This window comes from Scyliorhinus torazame, chromosome 2 (assembly GCF_047496885.1).
Source record: "Scyliorhinus torazame isolate Kashiwa2021f chromosome 2, sScyTor2.1, whole genome shotgun sequence".
Classification (NCBI taxonomy): domain Eukaryota; kingdom Metazoa; phylum Chordata; class Chondrichthyes; order Carcharhiniformes; family Scyliorhinidae; genus Scyliorhinus; species Scyliorhinus torazame.
Window position 1 is genome coordinate 318,495,926 of NC_092708.1, and position 17,819 is coordinate 318,513,744.

The 17,819-nt window shown below is 44.2% G+C and overlaps 1 protein-coding gene across 1 annotated transcript in view; it reads right to left on the reverse strand.

Annotated features, from left to right (window-relative positions):
- naa30 (N-alpha-acetyltransferase 30, NatC catalytic subunit) overlaps positions 1-16,785 on the reverse strand; it is a 62,978-nt gene extending 46,193 nt beyond the window's left edge. The window contains exon 1 of the mRNA XM_072489523.1: positions 15,700-16,785. Within this exon, the coding sequence (XP_072345624.1) occupies positions 15,700-16,455 (756 nt within the window). The 5' untranslated portion in view covers positions 16,456-16,785. The remainder of the gene's footprint in view (positions 1-15,699) is intronic.
- Between the last annotated feature and the right edge of the window lie 1,034 nt (positions 16,786-17,819).

Below are 17,819 nucleotides of genomic sequence, written 5' to 3' on the forward strand. Positions count from 1 at the left end.
CTGGGGCAGTGGGCCCACCTGAATTGGACTGGAACCTGGATTCTAGTTAAAAGGATAAATAGAAAGGTAACAAAGACTTGGAACTATTAAGGAATAAACTAAATGAACTGCTGGTGTAAATTCAATTTGCAGGATACAATATGATAAACATGTCTCTGTGAAATGATCAGAACTGGCAACTGAATATACCAGGTTGAAAGGGCTGCAGGATAGACAGAAACGGGTAGGGAGGGAGGAGTAGACTTTTTGAGTAAGGATGAAATCAGTTCAATTGAGAGAGGATAAAATGAGAGGTAAGCAGGCAGTGAAGATGTTACAAGTTATAGTGGAAGGTGTGAATTAGTCCCCTGATGGCTGCTGTGAAACAGAATGTATAAATGTTGTGATTAGACAAGCATGCAGCAAAAGCAAAGTGGCTTTAAAAAGAGATTTGAACTTACACATAATTGGGATAAGCTGACTGGCTGACTGTCCAAAAGGTTGTGACATTCTTAAGGATGTTCAGACAGTTCTGTGCAACAGTACGCCCTTGATCCATGGCTACCACTAAATCTAACAAGTATTGAGTCAGATTTTGTTGATAGCCGAACAACGCATGGAACACCTACCTAATAGTGATCCTAATAAGGGTAACAGCTAACATTCTAGATTTAGTTAAGAGTGACTCTAATGGGACAATGCAGAGGCTGTTCAGTAATCTTTGTAAATCTGTTGATGGGTATGACCAGATGAGGTGGTTTGGATTTGAGTTTATTGTCACATGTACTGAGGTACAGTGAAAAGTCTTGTTCTGCGTACAGACCAGACAGATCGTTCCATACATAAAAAAGAACATAGGACATACGGAGAAGCATACCGAGTGTAGTTCAGTAGAGAAGATACGCGGAGAGATCAGTTCAGTCCATAAGAGGGTCATTCAGGAGTCTGGTAACAATGGGGAAGAAGAGTGCGTGTTCTCAGACTTCTGTATGTCCTGCCCGATGGAAGAGGTTTTCAAAAAAGAATGTTTGGGACTGAATTAGGTCATACCCTTAAAAGGGAAAAATGCTCAACTAGCCAAAGAAAGCCGTAGATAGTTAATGGTAAGGGACAACATAAACCGAAACAAAAAAGCACAAAATGCAGAAACTAGCAGAAATCTTAGCAACTGAGAGATACAAAGAACAAAGGTGTCAGCAAGAGCTACAAAAATGGGTTAGGCAAAGAGACCTCAAAAACAACAATTATTGACAATTACATTAATCATTATTATTGTCACAAGTAGACTTCCAAACACTGCATGAAGTTACTGTGAAAATCCCCTAGTGACCACATTGCGGTGCCTGTTCGGATACATCGAGGGAGAATTCAGAATGTCCAATTCACCTAACAAGCACATCTTTTAGGACTCGTGGGAGGAAACCGGAGCACTCGGAGGGAACCCATGCAGACACGGGGAAAATGTGCAGACTCCGCACAGACAGTGACATTAGTGCGGTTAAGAGTAACGTTAACTTGACAAAGCTACTGGGGAGGGGATGATCCCTCCCGCTATGAACTGGATCGGGCTCATCGGTCGTGGAGGCCTGTACCAAAGGAGAGTGAGCCGCCAAGAGTAGTAACTTTGTGTTTTCGTAGGTACAGTGTGAAGGAGAAGGTCCTGTGCTGGGCAAAGCAGAAGCGGGTGGTGCAGTAGGCTGGAGCTGGTATACTCATATATCAGGACTATACGGTGGAGCTGGCGAGGAGGCAGGCTGACTTCAGCCAGGTGAAGAAGGCACTGGACATCAGTAAGCTGCAGTGTGGCATAGTATACCCAACTAAGTTGAGGGTGACCTACAAATCCAAGGACTTTTATTTCGGGACGGCAGAAGCAGCGGAGGAGTTTGCGAAGGCAGAAGGACTGTGGTTGAATTGAGAAGTGGTCATGCACCGATGTAGCCTCATGTAACTGTATTTTTTTCACTGCAGCTGGTGTATGTGCTAAATGAGCTAACGTTGTATATACTTGGACAAGGGAAGAGATGGAACTTTCACTTGCAACGATGGTTCTTTGGGGCTTGGGTGTGTATGCTAAAGGGGATTTCTTGGTTTTCCTGAGAGACCGGGCAAGGGGGAAAGAGACCCGGGCGGGGGCCTCCACGCTGGCCAGTTTGAGCCGGCCAGTGAACGGGAGTGAGGAGGGGGGAGGGGCTGTGGCCATCGGAGCCCAGCAAAGCACGTTCCGATGAGTCTAGCCGGGGTGAAAAGTTGGGGGGGAAGGAACAGAGGTTGGGGAGGTGTTTTGTAAGAGGAAGTGGAGGGGAGGAGTCGGGGAGGGGCTGCAATGCGTGGGTGTCATTTACGGTACTCTTTCGGGGATTGGATGGCATTGAATGTTAGGGGAAGGGTGGGGGAGGGGTGGAACTCTACGGGTTAACGGCGACCATAGGCGATTGCGGATTATTTTTTCTTTTTTTTTCTCCTTTGCTTGTCCCACCGTGGGAGGGTTAGTTTTATTTGATGCTTATATTGTCAGGTGGGTCGTTGTTTGGGGTGGTGGGAGGATGGGATTGTTGTTGTTAAGGGAATTGACTTTGGATTTGTTACCGTTTACTGCTCGTTGGTGGGGTGTAAATTTTGAAGAAAATGTGAAAATGGAGAATAAACATATTTTACAAAAAAAAAAGTAACGTTAACGTGTGTCCCTTGCAAACTGATATTTTCAATGAAAATAAGGAAATGGCAGGCATGTCGCGCAATTACAATGCATCAGCAATTACAGTAGAGAGCGGGGATAGCATGCCCACAATCCCAAGGAAACTATTATTAAATCAGTGATTGAGGACCCACCAAAATTAACACTAGCAAAACAGTAGATATAAAAATAATGACTCTGAGGAATGTTAGATCGCACTTGAAATTCTGGACACACCTTAGGAAGAATACATTGGTCTGGGTGAATTGCAGTGAAACTGCTCCATAATGTCATTTGAAATTCGCAGATTAAATCGAGAGGAGATATTACAAAAAACAGTGTTTTTGCTAGTTGGCAAGTCAAGGGCATGGGGATATCATCTAAAATTTAAGAGCAGAATCTTTCAAGAGTGAAGTTAGGAAACATTTCCACACTTAAAGGGTGTTGTTTGGAACTCTTCTGCACATGATAATTGACGTTAGGTCAATTGATAATTACAGATCTGAGGTTGGTTGATTAATTGATGTTATCCAAAGGCATTCAGAGACACAGGACAATGCAGGTATGCAGAGTTAGGTCATCTCACTGAATGGTAAAACAGGTTTGAGGGATAAATGGTCTACTCTTTTTCCTATCTGCTGTTAGAGAAATAATTAAATTGCCAGTGTACTGGACACCTCTCTATGTAGGGAATTATGTATGGTTTTACTGAATGCATTCACAGAGAATCAATCCGGCACACCAAATAGGATGAAAATAACTTGTATAGAGTTTTAATTTGTCATTTACAGATTCTAGTTGCCACTTGTTTCCGATGCACAGCTCATCTTTCAATACAAGAACAATTATATCAGAAGTGGAGGCTTACTCGTAAAAGCAACAGCATCACCATGTGCAAACTTTTGAATCCAATCACGTTTATCCAAAGGTGAATCTGACGTTGAAGGGTTATGTTTGGTCAGAGCATCGGTTTTCTTCTAAATTGATGGGAGAAATTGAGTCTCATCATTTCTTTTGCAACAATATAATCTGTGCACAGCCTCGTTCCCCTGACAAAAGATCAGCCACCTGAAAGGTTAACCCCACAGTCTTCTCGCCAAAAACGTAATGTGATCGGAGTGTTTTTGACATTTTCTGTTACTCAAAATTTGAGGGACCCAGCATACTTCTGAAAAATCTTCTTGCTTTGCCTCCAGCAAAGAGACCAGTCCCTCAGGTTTCTGTCCCAACTGCTCGTTGTAGGAGTGACATCCAGTCTAGACCTCAAAGTCCACATGTATCTAATTCCAGTGTCAGCACTTAGCAAATGAGGCCAATTTTACCTTCTGTATTCCAAGGCTACTCAAAACATCTCTACATTTAGAAATGCCAGTACAGAATATAGATTGAACTGGAATCTTCATAGAATATTAGGAGACAGAGAAAGAGGACAACTTGTCCATCAGATACATGTTATTTTTCTCCACAAGCCAGCTAGTTTAATCCCACTTTCCTGCTCTTTGCATACAACATCCCTCTTTAAAGCAACTACACATCTCAATTTTAAAGGAACTTGTGAACTATGATTCAACAACACCCTGTGGCAGAGGATTCCATGTTCTAACTACTTTCTGTGCAATAATTTGTTCTGACCTTTTAATTCCTGGTTGCCTTCAATTTGTGCTCTCTTTTTATCACCTGGCCAGCTAGTGGAAACAATTTAACACCCTTTGATCTTGGCAGTTTGTGACAACAGCCCTAGGTTCTTTCCAACAAAAACATTATACTTTTGTGAAAGGACAAATGCTGTTAACTTTACAATAGAAATACTAAATACTGCATCATCAAATTTATATCCTCATTTATTTGCAGAGTATAAGTCACATTGACGTTATGAGAATTTGGTGAATTTTCTAAATTGTGCATGATCTTTAAAAAGTTTACAAAGCACATTGTTAAAAGAAAACCCCTGCATTTATATATCTTCTATATCCTCAGGATTCCCCAAAGCACTTCACAGTCAGTGGTGTTTTGTAGGCAAACATGACAGCCAATTGGCAGCAAGTCCCCACAAACTGCAAGTACATGGTCAGTTAATCTATTTTGATAGACGTCTTTGATGGAAGGATGTTGGCCAGGTCAACCCCTTGCTGAACTTTGAAAAAGCATCATGTGATTTTTTGCAATCACCTGATCTGGCATTGCATCAGTACTCGTGGAAAACCATTGTCTCGGTTTTTGTATTCTTAATATGAAATTTATAATTACATTGCCTTATTGCAGTCTTATGTATTGTGCTTCCATCTTTAATTTTTACTTCAAAAGGTTGTCGGTGCTGCTGTGAAGGCTGTGTTTATTGTTCATTACTAGTTGCTCTAAAGTGTTGTTGGACCATCTTGAATCACTTCAGTCCTTCTGGTGATGGCACTGCCATGATGATGTTAAGTAGACTTTCCCAGTATTCTGACCCAGTAATGATGAGGTACAGCAGTGTTTGTGCAAGCCAGGATAATGTGCATCTTTGAGAGGAACCTGGAGGTAATGGTGTTCCCACAACTTTGCTGCCCCCATCATTCTTGGTGGTAGGTCACAAGGAAGGAGGTACGAGTTGCCAGAGTGCATCTATAGTTTTGGGGTATTGCAGAAACAGTACCCAGTGGTGTATTGAATCTTTCCTATCTGCAAAATTGTTCTGGTCTATTACAATCTTACTAATCAAAATACACTATTACCCATTTCTTGGTTTATGTGACTCAGAATAACATTTCTGCACGGGCCAAGGTGGTACTTTAGTACATTTTTTTCTTAATTTCAGAATGTGTTATGTTTTCCAGAACTCAACAGGATGAGTCGAGCACTCTTAATGAGGCAATTGCCTTTGAGAGCAAAGGTTTTTTGCAAGGCATACTAAGAATACAAAATGATAGTCTCAGACTGAGAATACTGCAAGTTTCAGACCAATTCCAGAATATGGATGGAAGTGCTGCTCTCTCAGAGGTGTGCTTTTTGTGAAAATTAAACTGATGCAATGCCAGATCAGATGATTGCAAAAAAAACACATGATGCTTTTTCAAAGTTGAGCAAGGAGTTGACCTGGCCAACATCCTTCCTTCAAAGATGACTATCAAAATAGATTAACTGACCATGTACTTACAATTTGTGGGGACTTGCTGCCAATTGGCTGCCATGTTTGCCAACAAAACACCACTGGCTGTGAAGTGCTTTGGGGAATCCTGAGGATATGGAAGATATATAAACGCAAGGGTTTTCTTTTAACAATGTACTTTGTAAATCTTTTAAAGATAATGCACAATTTAGAAAATTCACCAAATTCTCACAATGTCAATATGAATTAAATTTTACAAATAAATGAGGATGTAAATTTGATGATGCAGTATTTAGTATTTCTATTGTAAAGTTAACAGCATTTGTCCTTTCACAAAAGTATAATACTAAATTAAAACCAAGGATGGTAGGACGAGTGGAGGTCGAAAGCAAATGAATAGGATCAGTTAGCCAGATTACAGAGTATAAACATTAAGTGAATAAAAGCATTACAATCTCGAGACACAAGGCATTGGGAACAGAGCATGTACATAATAGTTTCAGAATCCAATTAGCGCTCGATGATGAATAAATTAGATTTAAAAAAATTTAAAACAAGACTACAATATTAATGTCAATTAACCTTGCAGTTAGGAGCTTCAGATAATTCCATTTTTTGCTGTGTCAAGAATCCATAGAAAGATTCATTCAGTCTAAATTTCTAGTCCATTACTCAAAGAGAATGCCTCCATTTAAACAAAAGGATTGAAAAGTTTATTTTGTATAAACAAAAGGATTGAAAAGTTTATTTTGTAAAATGTTTAAAGATGTGCTTTCTATATAAAACAATATCCCACTATTACCGAGATGTTGACTCAATTACTATTAATTTGTACTATAAAATTCACAGCCATTTCAATTTACAGTCTACCTTTTATTATAGAAAACAATTTGTATTTATATAGTACTGATGTGGAGATGCCGGTGTTGGACTGGGGTGAGCACAGGTTAAAGTCCAACAGGTTTGTTTCGATGTCACTAGCGTTCGGAGCGCTGCTCCGTCTTCAGGTGAAGCCTGAGGTTTAATATTATAATTGTATTATAATAGTACGTTTAATATTATAAAATGTCCCAAAGCACTTCACAGGGGCATTATAAAACAAAATCTGACACCCACCACATTAAGGCCTACAATGGAAAGCTTGGTCAAAGAGGTGGTGTTTATCAGAGTGTCTTAAAGGAGGAAAGCAAGGTAGAAAGGCGGAGTGGTTTAGGAAGGCAATTTCAAAGCATTGGGCCCAGGCAGCTGAAGGGATGACTACCAGTGAAGTATCAATTAAAATTGGGGATACTCAAGAGGCCACAATTATTATGCCGATACCACGGAGGAGCTTAGAATCATAGAATTTACAGTGCAGGATGGCCATTCGGCCTATTGCATCTACACTGGCCCTTGGAAAGAGCACCCTACTTAAGCCCATGCCTCCACCCTATCCCCATAACCCCACCTAACCTTTTGGGCACGAAGGGGCATGGTCAATCCACCTAACCTGCACATCTTTGGACTGTGGGAGGAAACCGGAGCACCCAGAGGAAACCCACGCAGACACGGGGAGAATGTGCAAACACCTCACAGACAGTCATCCGAGGCCAGAACTGAACCTGGGTCTCTGGAGCTGTGAGACGGCAGTGCTAACCACTGTGCCGCCCACATATTGGAGCTGTACTAGATGACAGAGTTAGGGAGCTGGCGAGGCCATCGAGAGATTTGGAAACAAGTATGAGAGCATTAAAATCAAGATGCTGCAGGACTGGTAACCAACATAGTTCAGCCAACACAAGGGTGATGGGTGAATAGAGCTTGGTGCAAGTTAGGACATGGGCAGCTGAGTGGAAGGAGTCAAAAGAAGTGGTGGTGGTTTACTGTAAGCTCGTTCATGTACTTTGGAACCAAGCTAATAGTACTGATTTGATTACGACCAAGGCAATTTATGAAAGCATTTAAATTAGTTCACAATTCCTCGAGTAGTTACATTTGCTCCAGGGTGGCACACTGAGTTGGAAACAAGTTCATTTTCCTTTAAGCAGACAAATAAGTACTGTTCGTGAAATGAAAAGAAAATCGCTTGTCACAAGTAGGCTTCAAATGAAGTTACTGTGAAAAGCCCCTAGTCGCCACATTCCGGCGCCTTTTCGGGGAGGCTGGTACGGGAATAGAACCGTGCTGCTGGCCTGCCTTGATCTGCTTTAAAAGCCAGCTCTTTAGCCCTGTGCTAAACCAGCAGTCCGAATGACTACTGATGTTACTGAAATTACAGTGGACCATTATGACTACTCTTTTTTTTTTTTGTTAGCTATTCCCTCCTCTCCAATTTCCTTCTCTGATCCTCCAGGAAGTGATGCATGCTGATGACATAGGGCAGGGAGTGAGAAGAAAATTGGGGAAGCTGGCAGTACAGGCCAACTAGACTTCGCACCAAAACAACTACACTTGATGTGCAAGCAGGGTATTTAATTACGGTGCAGTTGTGAGAGTAGCTAGGAAAAAGGACATGGAAATTGACCTGGTATTAAGTGTAACTTCCTGAAGGTTGATTTCCCTCCCACCTTTTTTGAGAAACAAGTACAACTATACGGAGGTTATCAGACCAAGCTTTGCGGGCATGATTGCATCGTGGTGGTTAATTGACAAACGTTCAGATTTTACCAATAACAACTTGGAATTCACTGGGACACAATTGTTGGCTAACATGAGAAAATAGCGTGAATGAAGCTGACTTGTCATCCGAAGCTCATCAATGACCCCTGCCTCCCCTCCTTCTAAGGCAACGTGTTCCAAAGTCCTCAGAAATTATTTTCCTCATTTGTCCTAAAAGGGCAATGCCTAATTTTAATAATAAAACAGTGTTCTGGACTCATTCACAAGAGGAAACATTCTTTCCCTGTCCAACTTCTTGAGACCGTTCAGGATCTTAGACACTTCAATCAAGTCTTACCTTTCCACACAAGACAACCCACTCATTCCAGGTAAACCCCCTCTGAACCGCCTCCAATGCATTTACATCCTTCCCTAAATAAGGATTCCAAAACTTGACACCATATTCAAGATGTGGTCTCACCAATATCCTGTATAACTGTAGCGTAACTTCCTTACTTTTGTTTGATTACTCTTGTAATATAAGACAGCATTCCATTAGCCGCCTTAATTACTTGCTGTACCTGCATACTAACTTTTTGTGACTCATGCACTAGAACACCTAGACCCCTCTGCACCTTGGAATTCTGGAGTGGTCTTCTGTTTAAATAATGCTCTGCTTTGTTATTCTTCCTGCCAAAGTGAACTCCACATTTTCCCACATTATACTCCATCTGCCAGATTTTTGTCCACTCATTGAATCTACCTATAATCAATGTGCAACCTCCTTGCGTTCTCTTTACAACATATCACTTAATGCAATTACTGACTGAGGAATCCGCAGCTACTCACTTTAAAAGAAGCATTTAAATGTGCAGTTACTTTTGGTAAATCAAGGAACCAGGGGGAACATGATCACATTTAGAAATGGATTCCCAAGCACATTCAAAACTAGCAGCTTGAGCATCCCTGATTTTAATCACAATCAGTGACAGCCATTTCTTAAGCTGACATAGCACTAAAGCTCTGGAATTCCTTCTCCACAGAGTTTTTGCGGTCAGTTTCAGACTGTGATGTGGCTTGTTGGACAGGGCAGTGCCACATGGTACAACTTATGCAATTTCCTCGCATACATCAATGTCAATTTGTCCCTCTTTTCAACGAGGCTGTCTGAATGCCCTTATAAAGTGTTTTTTCCATCCCTGAGATTGGGTGCCATCCTTCAGTTGTGAAAGAGAATTTGCTTCGGAAACAGATCATTTGGCATGAGGATGCAGTGACCAGCCCAACACAAACATTACCAGGCTGAGTTAGATTATGAAGAGAGTTGGTGCAATCACGCAGTCTTGCTTGCCAGCTGTCTGGATATGCAAGGGCTCGTGCTCCATAACACTGCAACGGACGAATGCAGTCATACAGTCATGCAGGAGATGCAAAATAGTACCAAATTTTGTTGCCTTTAAAGTCTCTGGAGGATGTTCCAAAGGGTTTCACAGTTGAAGGGAGTCAAAGGTGTTTGACAGGTCATTAAAGGCCACACTTTGCATTGTTCCAGACATTTTTTCTTGGATTTATCAAGTGACAAAGATAATGATTTTTACGGATGGCCAGAAACCACACAAGGTCTCTGGAAGAATGTTGCCACGTGGAGAAAGCAGTTCAGGAGAACTTACGAGAATTTTCAATTTAGTATCCCATATTCACTACTCCGAATACACTCATCTAAATTGGGGGATCAAACACAGATTGGGGAACCGCTTTACAGAACTCTTCAGTTCAGTCTGCAAGCACAACTTAAGCTTCAAGTAGCTTGCCATGTTAATTCTCCACTTTGCCTTCATGTCGACATCTCTGTCCTCAGACGACTGCAGAGTTCCAGGGGAGCACAATGCAAGTTCATCTTCCGTTGGGACACTCTACAGACTCCTGGGTTCAGCACTGGGAGTTCAACAATTTCAGACCATAGCTGCCTTTTCTTTTCAGTTGTCAGTCGTAACCTTGTTTTTCGTCATTTTTGCTTCCAGGTGGCAGCAGTTCATCATTCTGCCATTCACACCTCCTGTGGATCCACCTTTTGTTTCATCTCTGGTCCCATTACCATTCCCTTGGACTCTGCCCACCAATACTTCTGTCATTTAATGTCTTCTGCCCTATGATATACTTTCTCTTCTGTTTTTCCCCCACCCTCTCCCATTTCACCTCCTTAAAAATTATTATATATCTAACTTTTCCCAATTCTGATTAAATGCCATTCGCTGAAATATCAACTTTCTTTCACTCTCCATAAATGCTGCCAGACCCGGGTTTTTCCAGCATTTTCTGTTTTTATTACATAAATACATGTGTTATAATTGTGAGGTTTATAAGATTGTTTTTAGGACAGTTTAAAGACTGTGTCTTTAATTTAAAGGTAAAATGAAAGGGACAATGTGACCCGTTCTGAAGTCTCCTTGACAGCAGCCTGGGTTGTTTGATTGTTAGAGATTAAAGGAAGCCCAGATAGTGCATGGTGTTCATCCCATAGAATCCCGACAGTGCAGAAGGAGGCCATTGGGCACATCGCGTCTGCAGTGACCGTCTGAAAAAGCACTATATCTAGGCCCAATCCTCTGCCCTATCCCTGTAACCTCACCTAACCTGCACATTTTTGGACTGTGGGAGGAAACTGGAGCACCCGGAGGAAACTCACACAGACATGGGGAGAATGTGCGGACTCCAGTCACCCAAGGTAGGAATTGAACCCAGGTCCCTAGCTCTTTGATGCAGCAGTGCTAACCGCTCTTGGAGATACGGACAACAGCGGCAGCTCAGTATAGGTTGTTTAGGGTGGTACAGTGAAAAGCACTGCAGTCCAAAAATGTGCAGATTAGGTGTATTGGCCATGATAAAATTGCCCCTTAGTGTCCAAGGATGTTGGGGTCAAGGGGATTGGGCGTGATCAGGGGAGTGAGCCTAACTGGGGTGCTCTTTAGAGGATCGGTGTAGACTCGACAGGCTGAATGGCCTCCTTTTGCACTGTTGGGATTCTATTATTCTCCAAAGTACCATAAAATGTTTAGAATGTCAGGTTTCAGACCTTTAGTGTTAAACTGTCCATTTACTTTCAACATAAAAGATTTGAGGTCTCAAGGATAGCTAATCAGCATTGCTATCTGGATAGGAGACCAGTGAGATTTATGTTGCCATCAAGATGGGCTTTGATTGGGGGGCCCTACATAAACTGAATCTGACGAGGTTGGTGGAGCAAATGGAGGAGGACTTCAAAAGATGGGACATGTTACCGCTCTCGCTGGCGGGTAGAGTGCAGTCGGTCAAAATGGTGGTCCTCCCGAGGTTTCTGTTTGTGTTCCAGTGCCTTCCCATTGTGATCACCAAGGCCTTTTTCAAGAGAGTAGGCAGGAGTATAATGGGGTTTGTGTGGGCGAATAGGACCCCGAGGGTAAGGAGAGGGTTCCTGGAACGAAGTAGGGACTGAGGAGGGTTGGCACTGCCAAACCTAGGGAGCTATTACTGGGCAGAAAATGTGGCAATGATCCGCAAGTGGGTGATGGAGGGAGAGGGGGCGGTATGGAAGAGGATGGAGATGGCGTCCTGTCAAGGAACGAGCCTGGGGGCGCTGGTGACGGCACCGCTGCCGCTCTCGCCGACAAGGTACACCACGAGCCCGGTGGTGGCGGCAACGCTAAGGATCTGGGGTCAGTGGAGACGGCACAGGGGTGCAATGGGAGCCTCGGTGTGGTCCCCGATCAGGGGCAACCACCGGTTCCAGAGCTGGCATCAGGTGGGGATTAGAAGAATGGGGGACCTGTTCATTGACGGGACGTTTGCGAGCCTAGGGGCACTGGAGAAGTTTGAGATACCCCCGGGAAATGCTTTTAGATATATACAGGTGAGGGCGTTTGTGAGGCAACAGGTGAGGGAATTCCCATTGCTCCCGGTACAAGAAATTCAAGATAGGGTGATCTCGGGTGTGTGGGTCGGGGAGGGCAAGGTGTCGGCAATACACCAGGAGATGAAAGAAGAGGGGGAAGCACTGGTAGAAGAGTTGAAGGGTAAATGGGAGGAGGAGCTGGGGGAGGAGATCGAGGAAGGTCTGTGGGCTGATGCCCTAGGTAGGGTTAATTCCTCCTCCTCGTGTACCAGGCTCAGCCTGATACAATTTAAGGTGGTTCACAGAGCTCACTTGACGGGGGCGAGGTTGAGCAGGTTTTTGGGGGTAGAGGACAGATGTGGAAGGTGCTCAGGGAGTCCGGCGAACCATGTCCATATGTTTTGGTCATGCCCGGCACTGGAGGGGTTCTGGAGAGGAGTGGCGGGAACAATATCTCAGGTGGTGAAAGTCCGGGTCAAGCCAAGCTGGGGGCTAGCAATATTTGGGGTAGTGGACGAGCCGGGAATGCAGGAGGCGAAAGAGGCCGGCATTCTGGCCTTGGCGTCCCTAGTAGCCCGGCGAAGGATCTTGCTAATGTGGAAGGAGGCGAAGCCCCCTAGCGTGGAGGCCTGGATAAACGACATGGCTGGGTTCATAAAGCTGGAGAGGATTAAGTTTGCCTTGAGAGGGTCTGCGCAGGGGTTCTACAGGCAGTGGCAACCGTTCCTAGACTATCTCGCGGAGCGTTAGAGGAAGGTCGGACAGCAGCAGCAACCCAGGGAGGGGGACGTCTTTTTTTTGGGGGGGGGGGATGAGCAAGAGATAACATGAAGGGTTGGGGAAACTGGCACGTGCGGGAGAGAGCCAATGTATAAAGCTATGTAAATATACCATTTTGCCATGTATATATCTTGCTCAGTGCGATTTCTTGTTATTTTATTATGGGGGGGGGGGGGGGGTTATTGTTTGTAAGGGAGAAAAATTGTGTTGTTAAAAAACTTTAATACATTTTTTTTTAAAAGATGGGCTTTGAGAGGGAAAGGGTTAAAATATTGATGATACTCAGACATGTTAGTCTACCATGAATTGGGAGAGGGAGAGCAGCTATAGGCAGCAATATACTGTGGTTCACACACAGGGATGGAACTGGGAGCTCTCATTAGGATTGGAAATACCAAATTTAGGAGTTAAAAATGAGGCTTGAAATTTTGGTTAGCTTGCGCTAGATGAAGAATCTGCAGGGGAAAAAACTCACTGTGAAAGATGGTCCTGAGATTAAATGTTCCCAGGCTGAGAAAGGAAGAGAACAGGAGAGAATCACCTGGTGTTAATTCCCAGAGAATTATATATTTACTTAAAGATCAATGTTTATCTGTGGTGTGTTTTTCAATTGTGCTATAGAAATAAAGGGTAATGTTCTCTTTTGTGGTTTAAAGTACAGGTTCCCTCTATGGTAGCATTTAGTCAATACTGCTGTTACTCTTTAGTTAGTCATAGGCCTAAAATATTAAATATCCTGTCATCGTTTGAATTTATATATTTTTTTAAAAATCAGTCTCTATGGATATCGTAACACAGCTATCATTGAACATGTTTTGGCGTTCTCAATTTGCTAAAAGATTACATATATATGAATATTACTGCAAGAGTATTCTGTGCCAATACTTTCAAACAAACTGCCAATTTCAGGCATTGCGATACCATAGAACATCGAAAAATACAGCACAGAACAGGCCTGTCGGCCCACGATGTTGTGCCGAACCTTTGTCCTAGATTAATCATAGATTATCATTGAATTTACAGTGCAGAAGGTGGCCATTCGGCCCATTGAGTCTGCACCGGCTCTTGGAAAGAGCATCCCACCCAAAGTCAACACCTCCACCCAACACTAAGGGCAATTTTGGACACTAAGGGCAATTCATCATGGCTAATCCACCTAACCTGCACATCTTTGGACTGTGGGAGGAAACCGGAGCACCCAGAGGAAACCCACACAGACACGGGGAGGACGTGCAGACTCCGCACAGTTAGTGACCCAAGCTGGAATCGAACCTGGGACCCTGGAGCTGTGAAGCAATTGTGCTATCCACAATGCTACCGTGCTGCCCTTAAGAACAAATAAATCTACACTATATAATTTTACCGTAATCCACGTACCTATCCAATAGCTGCTTGAAGGTCCCTAATGTTTCCGACTCAACTACTTCCACAGGCAGTGCATTCCATGCCCCCACTACTCTCTGGGTAAAGAACCTACCTCTGACATCTTCCACCATTCACCTTAAATTTATGTCCCCTTGTAATGGTTTGTTCCACCCGGGGAAAAAGTCTCTGACTGTCTACTCTATCTATTCCCCTGATCATCTTATAAACCTCTATCAAGTCGCCCCTCATCCTTCTCCGTTCTAATGAGAAAAGGCCTAGCACCCTCAACCTTTCCTTGTAAGACCTACTCTCCATTCCAGGCAACATCCTGGTAAATCTCCTTTGCACCTTTTCCAAAGCTTCCACATCCTTCCTAAAATGAGGCGACCAGAACTGTACACAGTACTCCAAATGTGGCCTTACCAAAGTTTTGTACAGCTGCATCATCACCTCACGGCTCTTAAATTCAATCCCTCTGTTAATGAACGCTAGCACACCATAGGCCTTCTTCACAGCTCTATCCACTTGAGTGGCAACTTTCAAAGATGTATGAACATAGACCCCAAGATCTCTCTGCTCCTCCACATTGCCAAGAACTCTACTGTTAACCCTGTATTCCGCATTCATATTTGTCCTTCCAAAATGTATACCAGTATCACCTATGGCTTGTTATGCAGAACCAGAAAAGCACTCTTCATTCCTCAGTCAAAAATGGTGACGTACGATTTTAAATATGTATTTACACAAACAAAAACATTCAAATCACCACCACTACTTGCTGCTGTCTTTCAGGTAAAAGCTGAAATACTGAGGACTAAAATTAATTTTCAAATTATCAGTTCTATTTGTAGTAGCTAGAGGAATTCAAGATATGCTTAGAACATGTGGTATTAACAAGAGTGGTATTAACAAGAGTGTTAACATTAAAGAAAATTATCTCCCAACGTACCAAATGCAAGTCTAATAAACAACTTTTTGCACATTTCACTCAATTTCAATGGATCTTATAACAAGCCTGTAAGCCTTTGAACTAATTTAGTCTTTCACATTAAACAGACTGCAAAGTCAAGGTTATTCATCGCATTGAAGTCTATAAATAACAAGGCAAATTCATTATTTTGCAATGCAAGTTCTCAAAGCCTCTTGATGCTTACACAAAAATAAAACAGCACTCGTTAACATGACAATTATTGCTTACAACTGAAAGTGTGGAGTCAGCATGCAATACTTTAAAGTGACCTTTTAGGCAACTCCGATTTAGTCCTTGAAGAGTTGCTATATTCAAGATATTACACAGGGATTTCTATTAAAAGCATTATTTTAGATATAACTTGCATATAATATAGCCCCTTCCCCAAACACACTTACCAGAAAACAAAGCTGCGGCCAGTTGTGAATAAAATATCTATATGTATATATGGAATAAGGTTCAGACAAATCTTTCGTGATCAACCTCATTATATCTGGCATTTGCAACTCTGACTCATAGCCAACATATCGTATCCTGTCGGACTCTTGTGGGTGCAAACTACAAGCAGCTATCGAGGCGGCCAGGCGGTACTGTTCTTCATCATCTGGGCAGATACCAATCCGATCGAGTCCATCCCTGGGGTTGTGAGTGTCGGGCCCGGCCGCCTCGGCAGTCCTTTGGTTCGCATGGTTCACGTTGTGACCCTCACAATAATTGGCGTCGGCTTTCCTCCTGCCACCTTCGGGCAGTGACAGTCCGGGGTGAAAACCGGCAGCCTCGGTGCAGGACAGGCGGCCTTTGCACTCCGCCTTGTAGTGGAGCTCGGGGTTTATGATAACGCAGCCGTTGAGCAGTCGCTGCTGCTGCTGGTGGTGGTGATGATGGTGGTGAAGGTGCAGGACGCCCTTCTTGGCTCGGTTCGGCTCCGGGTAGTTTCCAACACTGTTCGCCGGCAGTGGCCCGCCCTCCTCGCCGTGCTCCTGGCCTGTCCCATCCACAGCAGCAGCTTCCTCCTCCTGCCCGCCGCCCCCTCCTGGCTGCGGCGGCCCCGGCAGCTGGTCGTAAGCTCCCGAGTGGTTGAGAGCGGCGGCGAAGGGAGAGATGTCAGCGGGGGCTGGGGAGAGCACGCTAGGCCCGGGCGGTACATCAGACATCCTAAAGAGCGGAGGGACGCGGCGACAGCATGAGGGCCGAAAGCAGCGAGACAGAGAAAACCATCCAACCCCAGAGGGTGGAGGGGAGGCAGGAGGGTGGGTGGCGGGGAGGGAGAGTTAGGAGGGGACTCGCTACCCGCCCTCAGTACTCGCACATCCCGCAGCCGAGCGGAGCAGACTGCACAGGACTGGGGCCTGTCAGGCAAAGCCCGACACCCGGACCGGGGTCGGCTGGGAAGAGAGGAAGCTGAGTGAAAGCCGAGCGCAGGCGGCGCCGACGCACAGCCTGTAACTCGAGGCCGTTTCCACTCTCAACCTCGGCACTGCCGTAAAGTGAAGCTGCCGCGCGGGTCCGGCCGCCCCCCTGTATACGTCACAACCGTCGTAAATACAGCTCCCTGCTTCCCTTCGGCTTTTGTTTTACGACGCTGACCTTTGACCGGCTGCGCGCGTGCGCGACTGGCGTGGGGCTGAGGGGGAAGGCGCTGAGGAAAGAGGCTGGTGGTGGTGTGATTTTGTAACCGAGCTCTCCGAAACAAATAACCCCTCTCAGCTCCCACACCCGAGGAGTGTATCTGATTTTATTTGAGGTTTCTGTGTTTGTTTAGCGGGCGGAAGTTGCTGGAAATCCGTTCAAAACATCCTCTTGCTGCCAATGCCAATTGCTGAGTCTTTGCTTTCTTGGTGCTGTTCGTGAGTCGCGCTGTTTTATCTCTTCACATCCGTCTGATTTATCTTTTATTTTAGTGAAGCAAAGTTTTATTATTTTTGTTTTTATGAAGTTTGTGTCATGTTCATGCTCTATTTTTGCAGCAATTGCAGATGATCACCGTTGTTGCCCCTGGGCTGGACGGCTGTCGAGTTACTTACAAAGCGATGTTTTGTCTTTTGGTGTTCAGTTTTTTGAGCGATTTCCCCACGCATCATAGTTTTGTTTTTACCTCCGAAGGGTTTTGATGAACGTTCACCCGACTGACTCTTGGGATGAGAGGGTTGTCTGTCCTATGAGGGCCAATTGAGTAGAATGGCCCATATTTAAGAACTCAGCGACCAACTTAAATGAGTATGCCACCACTGTCACAGACTTCATCAGCAAATGTGTGGACGACTGCGTGCCAAAGAAAGCAGTACGTGCGTTCCCCAACCGGAAACCATGGCTCAATTGCGAGATTGACTCCCTACTGAAGGACAGATCTGAGGCGTTCAAGGCAGACGACCCTGACCTATACAAGAAATCCAGGTACGACCTCCGCAAAGCCATCCGGAATGCCAAGAGAGAATATCAAACCAAGCTAGAGTCACAGACAGACTCTCGGCGGTTGTGGCAAGGACTAAACAACATAACGGGGTACAAAGCGAAGCCG